This window comes from Mandrillus leucophaeus, unplaced genomic scaffold (genome assembly GCF_000951045.1).
Source record: "Mandrillus leucophaeus isolate KB7577 unplaced genomic scaffold, Mleu.le_1.0 Scaffold198, whole genome shotgun sequence".
Taxonomy (NCBI): domain Eukaryota; kingdom Metazoa; phylum Chordata; class Mammalia; order Primates; family Cercopithecidae; genus Mandrillus; species Mandrillus leucophaeus.
The window spans coordinates 3,660,991-3,681,658 of record NW_012102009.1 but is presented as its reverse complement, the minus strand read 5'-3'; the positions used below and the strand labels follow the sequence as shown (position 1 = coordinate 3,681,658).

Below are 20,668 nucleotides of genomic sequence, written 5' to 3'. Positions count from 1 at the left end.
GAATAAGTCAGGATTCTAGACAAATAACTAGTGTCCAAGTCCCCTCCTTGCCCCAACATTGTCTCCCCACCCTCTGGAGTTCTCTACTCTGACTACACGGGTAACCAACACTATGTCTGGGGGCCTCTAGGATACTACTTAAGCATCCTGGCAGTGTCTGATCTGAGTGGTCAGTGCTCAATGTTGTTAAGTACTTTGCATAAAATGCTGATTTCCTGTGTGTGTAAACATATATATATATATATGTTTATATGCATATATGTGGAGGGGGGGGTATATGCCAGGATTCTAATAGCTAAAACAAAGATTCAGAGACAATAACTAGAGCGGCCGTGCAGAAAAGGGGAGTGTTGCCTTGCTGGGAATATTCAAAGTTGGTCTGATGGTAACATGCAGTGTGCCACTAAATGACAACCATCTCCTAGGGATAAAAAGCCCTGCTTTGGCACATTTGCAATTTCCCTCATGTAAATAACACCCGCCATGGCTCATTTCAAGCTTCCCAAGTGACATCACTGAATGGAAAGTTAAAGAGAGAAAGTCTTTCAGATGTAAATAATCTCAATTATATTTATAAATAATAGTAAAATGTAGTGGAATCACTAGAATGTGAATTTTGAGTATCGCATTTGCTTTTAATATAATGTAATTGCAAGTTTGCATAATTTAATATTTAATAATAGTTGCATTTAACAATTAGCTCCCAAAATCCTTGAAAATTTATCAGTGGGTAGGAGTGAGCAGGTCCCATTCGCTCCAGCACACCACTACATGTTGCTCTTCAGGGACGTTAAAAGATACTTTGAACAAATCATCTGGATCAAACTATCTCCAGAGTCCCAAGGATGCCAAACTCTTTGCTATCCCACTTTAGAAATACCCAAAACACAGGTTAAACTGTGGACAGTATTTGTTAAGAATGCCATTAACAACACCTTACTCTTGTATCACGCTTTACACTTTTCAAAGTAGTACTTTTATGGCACGGTGGGACTGTCTGACCCTGCGGAGTGAATTTAAATCGCTGGGTAAATAGCTTCTTAATGTATAATGGGTGAAAAGAAAGTCCTGGGAGCCGTTTGTCAAAGAGAAAGGCGAAGGAGTGGAACTGACAGTCCCATCAAGGAAGCCAGGAGACTGGTTGGCCCCCACCCGGTTCCTGGTTCTCTCCTGGAAATGGCTCCAACATTGTGCAAGCAGGTGGGTGTACAATAGTTTTGAGCACACATCTCTCCCTCTCTCAGATTTAATTAGAATTTCCCTTTTTTCCAACAAAGAGTTGGACCGGATACCTTCTAAGAGTTTTACAAACAGTAAAATGATAAGCGCCATAACATTCAAATATGCTCCCAACAGCTCAGTAATGGTTTCCTCCAAATCAAAACGTGCCTGTTATTGCAGCAGACGCTTGTGCAGACTCTACATGCATTCTCACCACAAACACTTACACCGCCAGTAGTCGTGGCCGAGTGGTTAAGGCGATGGACTAGAAATCCATTGGGGTCTCCCCGCGCAGGTTCGAATCCTGCCGACTACGGGAACATGCTCTTTTTCTTGCCATCAAACACTTTTTGTGTTTTAGAGCGTTCTGCTCGAACTTCCACAGATTTCAGGAATTTTCTAACCGTTGAAACACAACAGGGACCCAAACGGGACAGGAGAGAATGAAAGGGCGAGAAAGTGTGGTTGTGGTTACAACGTGGGCCCGGGAGAGGCAGACGGGACAAACCACGCCAGACGAGCTGAAAGGAAGAAACGCAAAGCATCGCGAGTCACACAGACACAGGGCAGAGACAGCTCCGAACTCCGTCCCCGCATGCGCCAGCCCCTCACGAACCCACCGCATTCTCTGCCGCGAGCCCTCGTGGGCGCCGGGTTGCCACGGGAAGCGGTGCGCATGCGCAGGGACGCCTAATGGACCGTGAGCCAGCCGGGTCCCCGCGTTACCCCTGGAAACCACCGGAGCCTGGCGATTCGAGGGGAAAACGCCAGGCGATTCAAGATGGCGGAGGACCTGGATGAGCTCTTGGATGAAGTCGAGTCCAAATTTTGCACACCTGACCTTCTAAGACGGGGCGTGGTCGACCAGCCCAAAGGCTGCGACGGCGGCACACACAGTAGCGACCGGAACCAAGCCGAGGCGAAAGAGAATCTCAGGTTAACGGGGCGGGAGGGGTGGACATGCTGGTAAAGCCCTGCTCCAGGCCCTAAAGCTGCCCCTCCGCCGCCCAACCCAAAAGAAACGTGTCCGCGAGCTCCAGCCCCTCCTTACATCACAGTTCAGCCCCTCAGCGCCCTATCCCCAGCGGCAGCGCACCCCTCGACCCTCTATGCGGATTCTGGCATTTCTTCTCTCAGCGCAGACTCCGCCCCTCGGCCGGCCGCAGAGAGCTGGTCCCGCCCTCCCACAGAGCCCGCGGCCTGTGCCTGTCTTCTTCACCCTATTTCTGCCTGCCAGAGCCTAGGAGGTTCTAGTCGGGGACCGGGATGCCCCTCAGGCGCCCCGTTCTTAACGCCGAGAAAGCTGTGCTGACCTAGGCCAGATTTTGCCTCTGTGTGGCCAAGCGGTTCTCATCTCCCTGTGAGGGGCTTGTTAGACAACTTCATCCCATAGACTCAGACCCCGCTCCCCAGGCCAATCCTAATTCTGTCTTTAGCTCAGTTTTGTTTTGTTTTTTGAGATGGAGTCTCGCTCTGTCCTGTTGCCCAGGCTGGAGTGCAGTGGCACGATCGTAGCTCACTGCAGCCTCCAACTCCCCGGTTCAAACGATCCTCCCACCTCGGCCTACCCTAGCTGGGATTGCAGGCACGAGCTACCACGCCCGACTAATTTGTATTTTTCGTAGAGACAGAGTCTCGTTGTGTTGGCCAGGCTGGTCTTGAACTCCTGAGCTCAAGCTGTACTCCCACCTCTGCCTCCCCTAAGTGCTAGGATTACAGTTGTGAGCCATCGCACCTCAGTTTGTTTGTTTTTAACTCAGGGAATTAAGATGAGATTAGATTCATGACAAAAGGGTTAATTATTGTGAACATTAAATCGTCTACCTTCCTTCTCTCCATGGCCCCCTAGTTAAGGGTCCCAGGCATACATATGGAAATTTAGGGACATTTCTTAAGTATTTTGGTTTTTGATCTAAAAAAACTACATTTCAAATTTACCAGTCGTTTTTCCTCCATATAATTATTAATAGGACTTCCTTCACTTCCCCATTTACCCCACAATCCCTGAAAAAAACAATGTTTGCATCAGAGTATTGTCCTTCAGCAACTCTTGCTAGAATCTTTTGGAAATTGCCTCTTGCCTAGAATATTTTGGAAACGCTTGTGAAATTACAGGGAGGCAACCTTGGATCAATCTAAGAACGTCATCTCCGTTAATTTTTTGGCTGCATCTTTGATTTGGTTTTGTTTTTTTTGGTGTGTGTATGTGTGATTTCCCAAAGTATTATCCAGCTCTGTTACTATCCAGTTCACCTGGCTTATCTCCAGTGACATTTATTTATAAAAATTCACTCTGCGAAGATAAAAGCATCGAAAAAATTCTAAAGGAGCACATAAACAAAATTTCTAAAAGTTAGTCGAGTTCTGAGCAACATTTTAAAACAAAAATTAGAGACAACTATAATTACTATGAATGGGCTAACACTCATTTGGCTGGATGTTGTAAATATCACTCTCATTAAGTTTTATTATCTTGTATATTGGAATTCTTTATGTGCCTATTAGTACATCTACCATCCGTATCCCACAACAGTTGTTGCTTTAGTACTTTTCATTTGTCCTGCTAGGGGATAGAGCCAATCTATCAAGGAGCTTTTCAGAGCTGTTCATCTTAGGAGAACTAGCATGCGGTGGGGCAGGATGTATTGAAGCAAGCTGCTCAAAATGGAAGGGACTATTTATGTGGATCTTCTCCAACCATGGGTTGTGTCATGCTTGCTCTACTAAAATTCATCCACAATGTTTCTAGTACCTCAGCCCACCTTAATACATTAGATTTTTTAGTACTAAATAACATAAAAGCCGTAGTGAACCAGTACTGTTGTCATTTATATTAAAACTTTTCATCTGGCAATGTAGTTGTAAATTGTACAAAAAACAGCAACAAAGGGCCTAAACCTTATACCAAATATAGTCCCAACCTGGTTTATAATGTTATATATTAAAATGTTTCCTTGAGCCAAAATTGATACTTAAAAGCTAGGAAGCAATTTATGTTTGAATTTATTAACAGGAGATTACCTACTAATTGTATAGCAGTGTAACCTGTATCTCTCATAAGAGTTAAAATACTGATATTACCTCCTAAAATGATAGCTTTGCAAATAATACTGTAAATGACCATGCTACATCTGGATACCAGGAACAACTGCTAATGTAAGGGGTCAAAACATGCAATTTGTTGAAGTGTTCAAAATGATAAAAAGAAATATGTGATTAGTAAAAAAAAGAAAAGACTGATGTGGGTTGAGAAGAACTGCAATAGGAATAAAGTGGTTCGGGATGATACAGATGGGAATATTTAAAGATAATATAGCTTTCTAGATGATAGCTGTAACAGCCAACATTTATTGAGCTCTTTCTGTATGCTGAGTGCTTTATATATGTTATTTCATTTAATCTTCACAACCCCATGAGGTGAATACTGTTACCCCATTTCACTGACCAAATCAATGCTTAGTTACTTGCCTACAGTCATATTGCTAAATCACAAGGACATAGTACATCTAGATTTAAGGTTTGTATATATACCTCTCACATTTAATTATAGGTTTAAGTGTTTATATTTTATTTTGAATATACCTTTTATTTTCAGCAGAAACTATATCTTTAAAAGATTAGAATGTCAGAAACAGAGTCAGAGAGGGAACCAGTAAAAGCTTATTAACATTTGATTGAGATTATTATCACATCAGAAGACCAAAAAATGTCTATACAGTCCTTTAAAATTATGAGTTCTCGATGAAATGTTGACTTTATTGTTATTACTATAGCAAAGCATAGGCAAGTGTAGGCATTGTGAAATTGCGTGATCTAAGAACAGACCAGAATCTTATGTAAGCTGGTAATTTGGATCTGTAACAGTACTGATTAGGTTGGTGGAGTTTGGATGCATCTGATTCTTGAAATTGTGAAATTGCATGAGGGAGGATACCCCAGTGAGTATGTCCTGAAAGCCAAAGGAGAGAATTTTAAGAGGCCATCTTAGCAACCTCTTATCAAAAAAGAAATATAAGGAATTGGTACCCAACAGTGTCAGATGCTTCTGAAAGATTAAAGAGGATTGGAACTGAGAACCACCATTATATTGTAGTGATTTGGGCAGTGGAAACCTTTGAGAGAAGAGTTTCACTGTAGTTGAGGGATTAGAGGCCAGAAGTAGAATATTATACCTGAAAGAAATTTTAGTCATCTATGTATCATTTTTATAGATAAAATATTTGAGTTTCAGAGAGATTAAATAATTTAAACTAGGTCAGTAGCTCTAGACTGGTGATGATTTTGCCACCCAAGGGGCATTTGGCAATGTCTGGAGACTTTTTTTTATTGTCACACCTGGGGAAGGGTGTGCTATTATTTAATAGCATCTAGTGGGTAGATGCTGTAAAACGTCCTGCAATATACAACAGTCTCCTGCCCCCACATACACACCCCAGAGAATTATCTGACCCAAAATGTCTGTCGTTCCAAGGTTGAGAAACCCCTGTCTAGGATTAACACTCAGCTGATTCTAAATCTAGTCTACTTGTAAGGAAGTAGAAATCATGGATACAGACTATTCTTCAGTAGTGAGTAAGAAAGGGTGGCAGCTTTAAGAGAGGGGTTTTTCGAAGTGTCTCTTTGAAGAAGAAAGCCTTGAGCATACTTCTAAGTCAAAGGAAGAAACCAGTATACAGTGAAAGACATTAAGGGTAAAAGTTACAGTACAACTGAAGAGGCTAAGCCTGGAGACAGATAGAATCAGCCATGAGGTAGTAGGCAGCAGTCTCTTGCTTTTCTTATTTCAGGTTAAATTTTTTTACTCCAAGATGTAACGAAGAAGACCTATGTTAAAAATTGTCAGAATAAATACATTTCTGAAATTAGAGAGTTTGACTAAAAAACTTGTCTTCTAAAACAAATAATTTAATGAAGTTATAAAGTTGGTGTACAGCATCTACTTCATATAAACGCTAAAGAAAGTTAATGTTGTATAGTATGAAGTTAATGTTGTATAGTATGAAGTGCAGGGACTGCCCTAGATTCAATTCCAAGCCTTTTCTCCCACTATTTATATGACCTTGAACAGATATCTGAATCTCTCAGTGCCTTTTCTTCATCTATAAAATGGGGTTAAATAAAGATACACTCATGTAAAGACTAAGGACGATGCCTGGGTTATAGTAAGTATTCAGTAAATACTATTTAGCTATTAGCTATTTAGCATCAGCTATTAAATAGAAGTTCTGTGCAGTAGTGGTTTGTATTAATAATCCAGTGATGACTTTGCCTGCAGAAGGTAGAGGTAGTTGAGTAGTTGAGATATTCTAACAAATAGCACCTTTTTTGGGGGGTGGGGGGAGGGTGGTCATTTGATTACATGACCTTTGGCTCCTCTCATAAAGAGATATGGTTGACTTACAATGCAACCTTTGGGGAAAAGTCAGGAAGACTCTTAAAATTATCTTTGTTTATAATATCAGGTTCTGCTTATCATTGTACATATTTTGCATAAAATACATGCTTTATGTAATTTAGATAAGTACATACCCAGCTTCCTCTCGAATATAATGTATATAGTTTTAAATGTCTCAAGTATGTAATATCAAGTATGTAATAGTATAGAACATATGTGAATTTGTACCTGATAATATATATCTTTGTCTCAACGAACTTAGACTATATCCACAGTGAAAAAAATTAAAATCACTTTTATCTTTCTACCATCAACTCTAATAATGGACTTTAAGCAAAACTCTTCCGATACTAACTTTGTCTGCTCATAAACCTCAGGCAAGTTTTCTCTGCATATATTTTCTTTTCAGATCAACAGAAACATTTGAAAAAGAAGATGATCTTGACAGTCTTATTAATGAAATATTTGAAGAGCCCAACTTGGACAAAAAGCCCTCTGTAAGTCAAGTGTTATAAATATGTAGTAATTCTGTCATTATTTCAAGACATGTTTAGAATAGTCTTAAAGAAGACGCAAGTGGCTACCCATTATCTTTTGAATTCCGAGAAATACAATTACTTAAAGAAATTATTACACTTAAAGAGCTGTAGAAGCAGTAAAATATTAGAAACTCTCAGTATGTGTTTCCCTGTGCATTTCTCAGTAAGAATAACATATTAGAAAAGCTGTTAGCATAGAAGTCAACTCACACATCAAGCTGGTCACTTGTATTTATTTGTAGTTTCTAAGAACACTTTTCTAAAAGGCCAAAAACAAACAGCTTTCATTATAGGAATGTGCTTAGCACCTCACATGCAATGCCATTGCTCTTATCCCGTGAAGCAATGACTAAATTGTTAATATTTCAATTTTTTAAATGTTTATGTGTCTATTTTAGCTGCATAAAAAGTTCACAAAATAATATAACAGCAACCTATACACTGAACATACCATGACAGCCACCCATATTAAACATATATTAATGTTTTGCCATATTTGCTTCACTGGACCTTTTTTTAAAAAAAGAAGTGCAAATTAAAGATATAATTTAAGACCTCTCTAAATCCTACTCTGTTGCCTTCCTTCCCAAAGATAACCATTTATCCTTTCCATCCATACATTTATACTTTTATTACATATGTATATAACCATAAACAGTTGTAACTGTGTACAGCAGTCCATTATATAACTGCCACAGTTTATCCACTTCCCTGATGATGGACATTTACATTGTGCTCAGTTGTTTGCTATTACAAATCATGCTTCATCAGATATTTTTTTTTTAATTGGAGAAAAGGCATACAAATTTTAACATGTACACAGGGAAAACCAGTGATTACTCCTTCATTAGATATCTTTACATGGCTTCTTTTACCCATATACAGAAGTTTCTCTAGGATGTATAAAGCTAGAAGAGGAATTCCTAGGTCATAAGGTGTGCTTATCTTCAACTCTACCCATTGCCAAATTGTTTTCCAAAGTGACTTTATCACTTAACGTTTTTCATACTGGGCAGTATATCAGAATTTATGTATTTTAATTTTTATCAGTATGGTGTGTGTCAAGCATATCTGTTAGATTTAAAAGAAAGATACAAAAATAGAAGTCTAATTTACAAAGATCACAAAAAAAATTGAGAAATAACTATAGTACCAGGGTTTTGTTTTTTAAAGGATAGGGAAGATAAAAGCAAAACAGTGGACTGAAAACATCTAGGTAATGGTTGTGGTAAGGATATGGATAGAGACCACTTATATTTTTGTCACCCAGACTAAAAATCAAATGACTAGTATAGATTTTAAGATCTGAATTTTTCAAAATTAAACTTTTCAATTCACCTGAAGTAAATTAATACACTGATGCCAAGTTGAATAATATGTAAACACAATAGCAATATTAAATATAGTCATTCCTTGGTATACTCAAGGGATTGGTTCCAGGAACCCCCCACATATACCAAAATTCATACATACTCAAGTTCCACAGTCAGCCTTACAGAACCCACCTATATGAAAAGTTAGCCCTCTGTATATGGGGCTTTGCATGCCACAGATACTGTATTTTTGATCCTTGTTTGGTTGGGAAAATTCCACATATAAGTGGACTTGTGCAGTTGAAACCCATGTTGTTCAAGGGTCACCTGTACCCTGCAAACAGAATACTTCCTAAGTACCAAGTAAGTGTGTAAGCACTGAATAGTAATGTCAATTTGTAGTACTAATTAATGGTAGAAAAAAATTACATCATTTTGTTGCTCTTCATTAATCGTCTGAACAATTCATTATTTATTAAGTACTATAGGGTGCATATCTGTTTATGAGGCGCTATCTTTTCAGTTAAGGTGTTTCAGAAGAAGATAAGTACTTCTCTGGCTTGGCTTTAAGATATACTAATTTGAAATAAAAGTAGCTCTTACAGTCATGAAGAAATAAATTTTTAAGCATGATCTTTTCCTTTCTTAGTTATGTATTATGTCCAGTTTTCCAGCCTTCAAAGGAGACAGCAGGTCTAAGTAAAACATTCATTGGGAAAAAAAACATTTAAGAAAAGAAACGTTGATAAACAGATGGTCTATGCCAGTGTTGTCATTAGAGGCTATATTATGCCCTAAAAATACTACTGCCCCACCGCACCCCCAGCTCTCCCATTCTGTCGCATTTCTGAACTGTTCCCAGACCCACACAAGAAAGCCCAGGAACCAACAACGAACCTCAGAGTGTGCCAGCTTAGAGTCATAAGCATGAGTCTGGATGGCACATGAAACATGCTCCCCAAACAGAAAGATTCGTACATATTGTTATTTTTCAGACATGTACCAAAATTTTTTCCATTTCTGCTTAACATCAAATAAGAGTTGAGCGACATAGTAAAACAATATTTTCGCCTCTATTAAATTTCCTCATCCACTATGTAAAATGAAGGCACGACTCTGCATAGTTTAAATTGCCTTTTCTCCATCTCACTTCCTCTCCTTGGCGGTGGTCCTAGTGTGTGGTTAGTTTATGTTGTTTGGTACCATATACCAGTTAACACTTAATAAATGCTTGCTAATGATGATGATATTATGTAACCATATAGGAACTACTGTATGGTTGTGACTAGGTAGCTCTACATTTTTATTGTAGAACATTTATTGGTTGATACCATTCCATTTGATCAAAATTAATATTCCTGAAGTTACACAGGAGCTTGGTTAGTTTAATTTTAGTTCATATGACGCACATTCACAGCCTTTAAAAATGAGTCTGAGGTTTTTTTCCTCCTCAATTGAATTTTTCTAGAATGAAGTTTTAAATAGCAGGTCCTTCATATTAAATCATTGAACTGTAATATTAACTGAAGAGTTATAAAGTGACTCTAAATCTTAGCATGCTAATAATGGCAATATATCAATTTCCTAGCCTAAAAGTTAGTAGAGTAATTTGCACATTCCTTAGGGAGTTCTGCTTCCCTTTTGCCTTTAAAAGGTTTTGATCATTGTTTTTATTTCAGAAACTTAAAAATGATGCCATCAAAACGTGTATTTAAGTCATTTAGAAAATATTCTTGTTATAAGGAATATTAGTTTTCATGTTACAGTTTTCTAAGTTACTCGTGGCCTTTTATTGTTTTGCTTTTTTAACAGAAACTAAAATCTAAATCTTCAGGTAACACATCTGTCAGAGCTTCCATTCAAGGCCTTGGTAAAAGGTAAGTTGAGATTGCTTTGGTGACTTATACACACTATTGAGCAAACACTATGAGCATAATCTAGTAGATTTTGTTACCATTTAAACAGCAGTGACATTGAACAACAAAGCGTTGGTTGGCCTTCATGAGAAAGACCAATAGCAATATCTTCAGTGTTCTTATGGTCTATGACCCCCTTCATGTAAAGGAAATTAAATGGGGGATTATTGCTATTGTAAATAATTTTCTGCCATTTAAAAAAAGTGTGAACAGTTTCTCAAAATTAATGTTCTGTTATATTCTTCAGTATTTACTTTGTCCCTTACATTATTTGGCAAACACATTTTTCTTTTACTCATTTTAACTCCTTGAGTGTTCCTGAATGTACAGGTTATATCCAATAAAGCAGTGATCCTACAATAAATAGCTCTTCTTTGAAATGGTTGTCTTGCTAGGGAAAATAGACAATTTGATTACAAGAACATAAAGTCAATAAAACCAAAAATTTTTTAACATGGCCAATTAACTCCTATTTTTTGTTATAACTTCATATTTTTGCATCTGTTGAACACATCTAGTTGCAGTCCGGTGTACCTTGGTGGAAGCTCTATTCCATGTGGGATTGGAACAAATATTTCATGGAGGTAGGTTGTCAGAAATGTATTATACTTTCTTACTAGGTTTTTTCCAAATGGATGCCCCGTTGTTAAAATGTAGTTCTTAACATCTTTGCGTCAGTCTGTTTTATAAGGAGAGGTATTTTTATTAGCTAATCTAAGAATTCTTTGTTTTTTATTCTTGGGAGATAGCTATTGAAAGCTGTGATATTAGGTACGTGTTATTCATTTTATGCTCTTTTCTAAGCCCCACTTGAAATGCCTGGATCACTCCAGTCCCAGCTTCGTTTCCACAGGACACAGGAGAGTGAACTTCTTTCCAGGCAGTGGAAGCAAAGTGGCCATGCAGATACATGATGCCTTACCCACACGGCCTTGGCCAGTTAGCATGCAAAGCTACAGGTCTGCATTACCCAAAACATTCTCAAGCATAGTTGCTTGATTTCACGTTTACATATTTCAAAAGCAGAAACCCTACATTCTTTGTCTCTTCCCTGCCCTTCCTACCTCTGTTTTCTCACTCAGTACCTCTTTCTGGGCAGTCTTATAGTCATGATGCCACCTACCCCAACCCCATGTTAGCACCATAGTCCTAGCACATTCCATTGGCACTTTCATAATATGGGCAAACAGTTTGGCTTTAAGCAAACGCTACTCTCCTGCTGCTTTTGGTTCTATTTTTGGCAGAGGCCTACTTACCTAGCTTACTTTATTAAAATATTTTTATCTAGTTATTTCTAAAACACTTACTTTCTGTTAATTTTTTAAGAAAGAACGGCCTAAGTTATATGATTGCATGTTGACCACATTTCTGGAGGGATAACTGTTATATAGTCAAGCGTCACCAGCAAGGATACATTCTGAGAAATATGTCATTAGGTGACTTCCTCATGTACAAACATCATAGAGTGTACTTACACAAACCTAGATGATATAGCCTACTACACACCTAGGCTAGGTGGTGTTCTAGCCTACTACACACTACTAGGCTACAAACCTGTGTAGCATGTAACTACACTGAATACTGTAGGCAGTGGTAACACAATGGTACATATTTGTGTATCTAAATATTAAAAAGGTACGGCAAAAATACATTCTAAAAGATTTTTCAAATGGTACAGCTGTATAGGGCACTTAGCATGAACCGAGCTTACAGGACTGGAAGTTGCTCTGGGTGAGTGAGTGAGTGAGTGGTGAGTGACTGTGAAAGCCTAGGACATTACGCTAGTGTAGACTTTATAAACACTGTAACTTAGGCTACACTAAGTTTACTTTAAAAAGTCTTTAATAATACTAACCTAAGCTTACTGAAACTTTTATAAACTTTTAACTTTTGATTCTTTTTTAATAGTAATTTAAAACACAAACACTGTACAGCTATACTAAAATATTTTCTTTCTTTGTATCCTTATTCATAAGCTTTTTTCAATTGTTTCATTGTTTTTTACTTTTTCAACTTTTTTGTTAAAAATGAAGACACAATACACACGTTAGCCTAGGCCTATGCAGGGTCTGGATCATCCATGTCACTGTCCTGCACCTCCACATCTTGCCCCGCTGGAAGGTCTTTGTTGAGGGGGCTACAACATGCATGGGGCTGTCATCTCATAAAAACAGTGCCTTCTTCTGAAATACCTCCTGAAGGACCTGCCTGAGGCTGTTTTACAGTTAACTTTTTTTAATAAGTAGAAAGAGTACATTCTCAAATAATGATACAAAGTATAGTATAGTAAAATCATGAACTAGTAACATAGTTTATTATCATTATCAAGTGTTATGTACTATACATAATTGTATGCACTACTTTTATACAACTGGCAGCTCAGTAGGTTTGTTTACGTCAGTATCATGGCAAACACATGAGTAAGCATTGTGCTATATAGGACAGCTATGATGTAACTAGGAATAGGAATTTTTCAGCTCTGTTATAATTCTGTAGGACCACTGTTGTATATATGGTCCATCATTGACCAAAACATGACTGTGGCAAATTAACTGTATTGAATAATAGAAGTGGGAGTTAAAAAAACATTGTTGGAGGATTGTGGTGGTGCCAGCCTACATCCAAGGACAATGCCCAGAAGGTAGGGCTATAGGACAAAGGTGAAATTAGGAGTCTGGAGAAGCCTTATATGGGAACACCAGGAAGCCAAAGGCTAATATAAATCCACTGGAATGTTACCTGCTGTTAGAGCTATAAAGAATAATTAATAGTAATTGAATCATCATGTATCGAGGACTCTCTGTACAAAAAAACTAGAGCTACAAACTGCCTGTAGAGGTGAATTTAGTGTTGTTGCTATCAATCCTCAATTACCTGTCTCAACTCAGTTGGGACTTGTCTCGGTCATTTTCAGAGCCATGCCGCCTCTATTCCAGGGATCTATCAAGTCACCCATGAACCACAGCAGCAGTTTCCCAGTTAGCGTCCACTTCCATCTTTTCTACTATCACCCACATATAGCATTCAAGATAATATCCCTAAAATATTATTTTGAGTGCCTCTCCTCTATTCAGAAGGGAAGTGAGAGTTGCCATTTGTCTCACATTAACTCTAAACTTACTATTTGCTTTACCAAATTGTTATCCTTGTTGTTCCTCTTCTCTCTTTAGTTCCTTCAGCTCCAATTAAAGCCTGGGTCAGATATTCCACTTCCACTGGGACGCTTGTCATTCTGTACTTTCCACTTGCGTTTTTCTGCATCTCAGTATATTTACATTTATTCCCTGTCTGAAACAACACTCCCTTCTAATGCATGTCTCCTGCTGCCTTATCTGTTTAATTCACATACTGCAGATTGATTTTTCCATTTGAATTTTTTCCATTTTTTAAATCCATTGAATGCCCATGTCGTAAACTCTGTGTTAGGTTATCAATGAAAGGCAAAACATTGGCCAGTGAGGAACAAAGCAGCACATGATTACTCCTGTGGCATGAAACGGAAGGGCTCTGATGACAGAATGCCTAAGTTCAAAGCCTCACTCTGCCACTTACAAGCTCTGAAGCCTTAAGAAGGGATGTTATCTTCTAAAACCTATTTCCTCACTCTTAAAAACTAAACATATTTCATGGAGATACTCTGAGGATTAAATGAAATAATACATGAAAATTATGCTTATGGTGGAAAAGACAGCTAGGTACTGCAGGCACACTGGGTTCTAATTAAGGTGTCTTTCTCATCCATTAGTCCTGCTTTCTTGTTATATCTCAGGGACTAGAATATTTATTCTACTACTAGTTTTCCATTTAATCTCAGGAAATACATATACTTATAGGTGCCTTCTGTTTTCATGAATGATCTTTTAAAAAATACATTCTGGTTTACTTCTAAAAAGTAAACATTTCGTTAAGATTTTCTTATGTATGAAATATTTTGTGTGTACTTTGATTTAGTTCTAGCACAGACAAAATCTATGCTAGATGGAATTTCAGTAAACCAAAGAACAGCCTGTTTTCATAGCTCAAGGCTCCTATCACATACTGTTAGTCCAAGTGGGATGCCAAAATCAATTATACCCCATTTCTGCCTCCTGCACAGCTGTAAGAAGAGATACCAGTTGCATATATATGTGCAGGTAAATATATGTATTCACAGACTTTTTATTAGTTGCCCCTTTCATGACACACAATTTGCACCCATAGAAAGATAAACACATGTTCGTCTGCATATGCAACATTTTATGTGTGAAGTACTTTATACTGTCCAGAGCACTTTTTATATATGCATATTGACTTACCTACTCCACAGGAGAAAAACCCAAGATGCCGATCAAGAATTTTTACCTCCATTTTATAAATGAAGAGATGGAGGTACTTGTGTTAAATTCGTCAAACATCTGTTAATCACCTGGTAGGTCCTAAGGATTAAATGAACAAATTATGGTGAACAAATAAATGGACACTTCCTGTCCTCCATAAGCTTTCAGTCTAGATAAGGAGATAGGCTTTAAATAGATATCCCACAAATAAGTATTTAATTTCCATTTGATATGTGACATAAAGGGAAAGTGTGGCATACTATAAGCATAAATAATGGGCACGCTAACTAATATGAAGGATCAAGGAATAATTCTCTGAGAAGATAAACCACAATATGAAAAATAAGTAGGAGTTAGGCAAAGAGAGGTGACTATTGGAGCCAGAGCACACACATGTTTAGAAGATCCCTGAGAAGGGGAGGAGCTGGGGGTGTTCCTCTGGTGGGAGGAACAGAGAGCATCTGGCCGTGCTGGAGCATAATGGGTAGGGAAAGAATGGCCGCTGAGGGGACTGGAGAGAGAGTGGAGGGACATTTGACTTAGGGTCCTGTAATCCTTTAGAGGATTTTGGGAAAAGTATGTCCTGTGTGCAATGGGCCAGATTTGTGTTTCTTAAAAAAGTCATGTCAGCTGCTGTGCAGAAAATGGCTTGGGAGTTGGAGGGGCAAGACAGGAAAGAGAAGATGGGAGTTGTGACCTGCGTGGTAGCAATGACTTAGGGAAAAGCTCAAATTTGAAGTATTTAGAATATAGAATTGACAGAATTCAGTGATTGACTAAGGAAGGTAAGAGAGAAAGTTGTTAAGAATGACTTCCAAATAATGTGCCTTGCTCAAGGTCATATCAATTATTACAAAGCAATGATTCAAGTTGGTTACTTGATACCTAATCCATTATGGTTTCTATTATACTACGTAGCAGAAAGCCATGTAATGTATGAGAAGAATCTTAGCTGATGTTGCTGTTGGAACTGCTGTTATCTTCAAACTGTCCAAACATCAAGTTTCTCTAGTCCCATTGTGTAGATCTGATAGGATTTAACAGAGAACCACAGTGTCTGGGCAGAAGATTATATTGGGTTAGATTTGGGGCATTCTTGTCATAAACATCTTTAAAATAGTGAATTCTACTTATTAGCTGGACAAAAGAACAAAGCTCTTGGTGACATGTGTGATTTCCTCTACATTTTAGAGGGAAAGACCTGACAGTTTGTCTTTCACTGGAGTCATGACTTTATATTAGATATGCTTTTATTTACATAGTTATGAAAGAGAAATACATTTCAGCCCTGAAAAGAAGTACTGATTTACATGGCCAGGGCATAAAGGAAATTGAATCTATCCTGCCTATTTGTGGTGTTTGTTTGATTTCTAGTTACAGCTCTGGTTAGAGGTAACGCTGAATGACTTTAGATTTTAGAAAAAGATTTGTCTTTCATTTGTTGATGGAAAGGGGAGAGAATAGTAGTAGGAAGCATGGTGGCAGTAATAAGTACTACAGATAAAATGAAGGCATTTTCAAACCAATCGAATTTTACTCTCAATTATTTTTTAAACTACTTGCAAGACTGGATTATTCCATAGACTGGTACTAATTATGATCTAATAGAGTAAATCGTAGCAGTGGAATGATTTCTTAGCTGCAAGTTAGTTTTATGTTTCTCAAAGGACAGTGTTTGTAGGAAAATGTGGTGGTGTGAATAGATTTGAATAAACTACTAAATTTTAAATTAAATTAAAAAGCTGTATTTAACATTATGGTTGAGATTTTACACATACAAAATGTCAGGAAATTCTAAATTATAGTTCCCACAACAGCAATAATTCAGCCAAATTGCACATGTGTATTAAGGCATTAAAGTTAACACTCTGTGCAATCATGTAATAAACTATGTATGCATAAGAAAGCAGGTCATAGTAACTTTGGGAACTATCATTTTGCATTTCCTGACTTGTACATTCAAAGTCTGAGTTCAAATGTGTACAAATGTAGTTGTTGAATTTCCAAATGTAGAAATGCAACTTCATAAATTGCTAACAGTTTGAAAGAAAATATGGACTTGCCTATGAAACTTGTATAGGTTTTAAATGTTTCATTATTATTATAGTTAATAGTATTTTTAGAAATACAAAGCATTTATTCTCAAAGAAACTTTCAGGCCAAAGGTATTTGCAGTTTTGAAATTAGCGTATCTGAACTTTGAAGGGAAATAAATGAAAAAAATCTAATGATGAGTTTGTTTTATTTTTTCATTACAGAAGTATTATGTGCTTACTGGAAGAATAAAAACAAAATTGAAACATGTATAAAGAAAAAGATAATAATCTCCCTTCCTTCCCTTTATTCAACCACTCCTGATGCAACCAGTGTTACTGGGTAGTGTGTAACTTTCTACATTTTGCTCCATGTTCTTATAAACTTCTAGCCACCTATATAGGAATTTATTGGGGGGGTCGTTTTTACAAAAATAGGATCATGCTATACGTGTTAGTGTGCACCTTGGTTCAGATATCCCTCCAGGTTAGTATATAACCTAGTTATCATGAGCATTATTTATTTCTTCTCTCACTACAATCGAAGCTCTATGAATACAGAATCTCACTAGCACATACCAGACTCTCAATAAATATTTTTTAAGTGAGTGAATGAATGCATTATGCCAAGTTGTGAGGCAGCAAACAAATACAATCTTTTCCCAGCGCTTAATCAGCTTATCTGAGAAACAGATTCATTTCAATGTCATGTGACATATTCTTTGGTAGAGATATTCCTGAAAATTTCAGTAGGAAGGGAAGCATTTAAAGAAGTTAGCTTATGTGAAGATCTCCCTCAGACCTAATTTGAAAACCATGGAATTAAAAGATCTACAAATCTATTTTCTTTTGTATCTATATAATATATGTGTATGTTCAATGTACAAGATCGTAGTAAAATAGGTTTGTGCAAAAATTTAACCTTAAGGTTTAGACTGCAAATAATGCTTTAGTATAAAGATTTATAATCAGATTAATCTGTACTTTTCTGTTGTTTATTCAGTAGTCTGTAATATGTGGTATATCCCATAAATAAATCACCGTGTCTTCACATTTAAAGATACCAATAATCTTTCATATACAATTTTTTTTTTCTGAACAGAGCATGTGACCATCTGCGTTGTATAGCCTGTGATTTCTTGGTAGTCAGCTATGATGACTATATGTGGGACAAATCATGTGATTATCTGTTTTTCAGGTATGTTACTAAAGAACTTCACTCTGAAAAAAGTACCAAGTACTTTATATTTCTTATTTTGATATATTCTGTCCGGGTGGATTCGGCCAGATCATGTGGGCTTCACCTCTTCAATATAGTCATGTGCTACATTATATGATGCTTCAGTCAGCAATGGACTGCATACCTATATACATGGTGGTTCCATAAGATTATAATGGAGTTGAAAAATTCCTATCACCTAGTGACATCATCGCCATTGTAATATTGTACTGCAATGCATTGCACATGTTTGCAGTGATGCTGGTATAAACAGTAACATGCTGTAGAGGTTTGTAGCCTATACCATGTAGCCTAGGTGTGTGGTAGGCTGTACCGTCTAGGTTTGTATAAGCTCAATCTGTGATATTCCCACAATGATGGAATTGCCTAACAAAGCATAAGCAATGCATGACTGTGTTTCTGTCATCCATCTCCTTCTCTCCATCTGCCTGCTGTCAGCCTAGATAAGGACATGTTACTTCTGGACAAGAATACAGAAGTAACCTCCTCACTGGTTTTTCTGCCTACAGTCTCTTCTTTCAGACCATCCTTCCCTTGTTCAGAATTAAAGCATAGCTCAGAGTATACTGTCCTACTGCTCAACACCCTTCCACCTACAGAATAATGTCCAAATTCCTTAGCATGGCGTTCACGACCCTCCATAATCCAGCTCCCATCCATCCATCATCCAGCTTTGTCTTCCCACAATGTATATTTCACCTTTGAAAGATTTTATTTACATGAGAGTACTCAAGGCTCCCATTGCCTCTGACTTGGTACAACCTCTTTACCTCCTAGGATGCCTTCCCACCATTTTATCTACCTAAACCCTACCTGTCCTTCAGAGTAAAGTTCATCACATGTCTTCCATGATTCTTTCACCACTCTCTCAACTGGAAGAAAACTCTTCCCTTCCTGTGTATTCACGGTGATTTGAACCTATTATATACTGTAATATAAAACTGAAGCTTTTAGGTTGGTGTATGACTACCTTTCTCCTTGTGGCTGAGATAATGTCTTGCTCATATTTATATAATTTGCACATTCTTATACACTTACAGAATACCTAATATCTTTAAGGTGTTACAAGTTATAAAAATATATTTGAACTTTACATTGACATTTTCAATTAAAAATTTAAAGCTAAAAATTAATACAGTGTATTATTGCAGCAGTTTTCAATAGCATAAAGAAAAGGGTAAGAGACTTTCCCCTACACCTCTTTTGGCAGCCATTCTTGGGTAAATCTATGAGTATACCCTAATTTAATAGTTGTTAAACTTTCTCACATCAAGAACCACTTTGAAAATCTTATGAAAACTTTGAATCCTCCTCATACGTATACACACAATTCAAATATAAAAATACATGGAAAAATTATAACTTTAAAAATTTTACAGTTTCCAATCCAAATAAAGCCTAATGTATTCCCAAAATCTGAGGTCAGGAACCCATACTTTTAGGCTTAGCCCACTTTTTACCCTATAAGTGGAAAAGTTGGCTTTTAATTACAGGTTGACTTTTCCTTTTCTGACTTTTCTAAACCCTCTGCTATTTACTATCTACTAGTTAATCTAATAAGTGGCTAATAATCTCCATATGTCTCCAAGATGAAGCATGAATTTTTATAAAACTATCATAGGATAATAAAATGCATGTAACATCAAGACAGTGGTGAACACAGGCATAAAGTAAACTATGGATAACTTAGTTGGAACTTGAGGAACTTGCAGCATCTCAGAGTCATCAAGAATACCAGTTGGTTTACCCTAGATCTGTGGCAGCCTGGTTTTAAAATATATGTATTTTTAGAAAAAACAGTGACAGCTAGAGGATTTATTATACTATTAAAAATAAACAAGTAGTCATTATTTAAATCAGTAGAAAATACTGTCTCAGTTTTCAAGACACTTAGGAATATCTCTGGGAGATAAGAGAATGGAACAGCTAAAGAATAAGGCTGTCTCCACCATCAAGATATAAATCATTGATATGATATTTATTTTGTACAGTATATTGGTGTTTACCAGTAGACATTATTCAGCACCTAGTCTATGACACTCTTAGATACTGGGCTCATAAGATGAGAGGAACCCAGGGGAAGGGAGACATGGGCGGGGACAAGCATGTGAGCAGCAAGTTAATAGAGACAATAAGGCCAAGAGCACTGATGGGAGGTGAGCCTTGGATAGGAAAAGGAAGACCTCTATGACTGAGAGGAAGCCAGCAAGGTACTGATGTGTTCAGGGAGAGCTTGCCAGGAAATTGAAGGCTTTCATACCTAGCGACCTGGTTTTGAGAATGAAGATGTGATCTGCTGAAAATAAGAGAGTGGAGGAAGATGTGATCTGCTGAAAATAAGAGAGTGGAGGAGGATGTGGAATAATCACTGAGGAAACCAGAAGTGGACAATGACCAAAGACAATTTACATATTACACAGTGGAATGCTGTTCAGTTGTTTTATTGTCCTGTTTTACAGATGAGAGAAGTAAATGTATCCTAACTTTGAGAAATTTTAGAGCTTTTTTTTTTTTTTGAGATAGAGTCTCGCTCTGTTGCCCAGGCTGGAGTGCAGTGGCGCAAACTCAGCTCACAGCTCACTGCAAGCTCCACTTCCCGGGTTCACGCCATTCTCCTGCCTCAGCCTCCCGAGTAGCTGGGACTACAGGTGCCTGCCACTACGCCAGGCTAATTTTTTGTATTTTTAGTAGAGAC

The 20,668-nt window shown here is 37.5% G+C and overlaps 1 protein-coding gene and 1 non-coding gene across 2 annotated transcripts in view; both read left to right on the top strand.

Annotated features, from left to right (window-relative positions):
- Positions 1-1,455: 1,455 nt before the first annotated feature.
- On the top strand, positions 1,456-1,537 carry TRNAS-AGA. Its single transcript has one exon. It is a non-coding gene; the product is annotated as a tRNA-Ser (tRNA).
- A 427-nt stretch (positions 1,538-1,964) lies between these two features.
- Positions 1,965-20,668, top strand: part of LOC105538728 (chromosome unknown open reading frame, human C8orf37) — a 23,614-nt gene continuing 4,910 nt past the window's right edge. Inside the window, exons 1-5 of the mRNA XM_011978664.1 lie at positions 1,965-2,157; positions 7,026-7,113; positions 10,281-10,345; positions 10,903-10,968; positions 17,836-17,931. Of these exons, the coding sequence (XP_011834054.1) occupies positions 2,003-2,157; positions 7,026-7,113; positions 10,281-10,345; positions 10,903-10,968; positions 17,836-17,931 (470 nt within the window). The 5' untranslated portion in view covers positions 1,965-2,002. The remainder of the gene's footprint in view (positions 2,158-7,025; positions 7,114-10,280; positions 10,346-10,902; positions 10,969-17,835; positions 17,932-20,668) is intronic.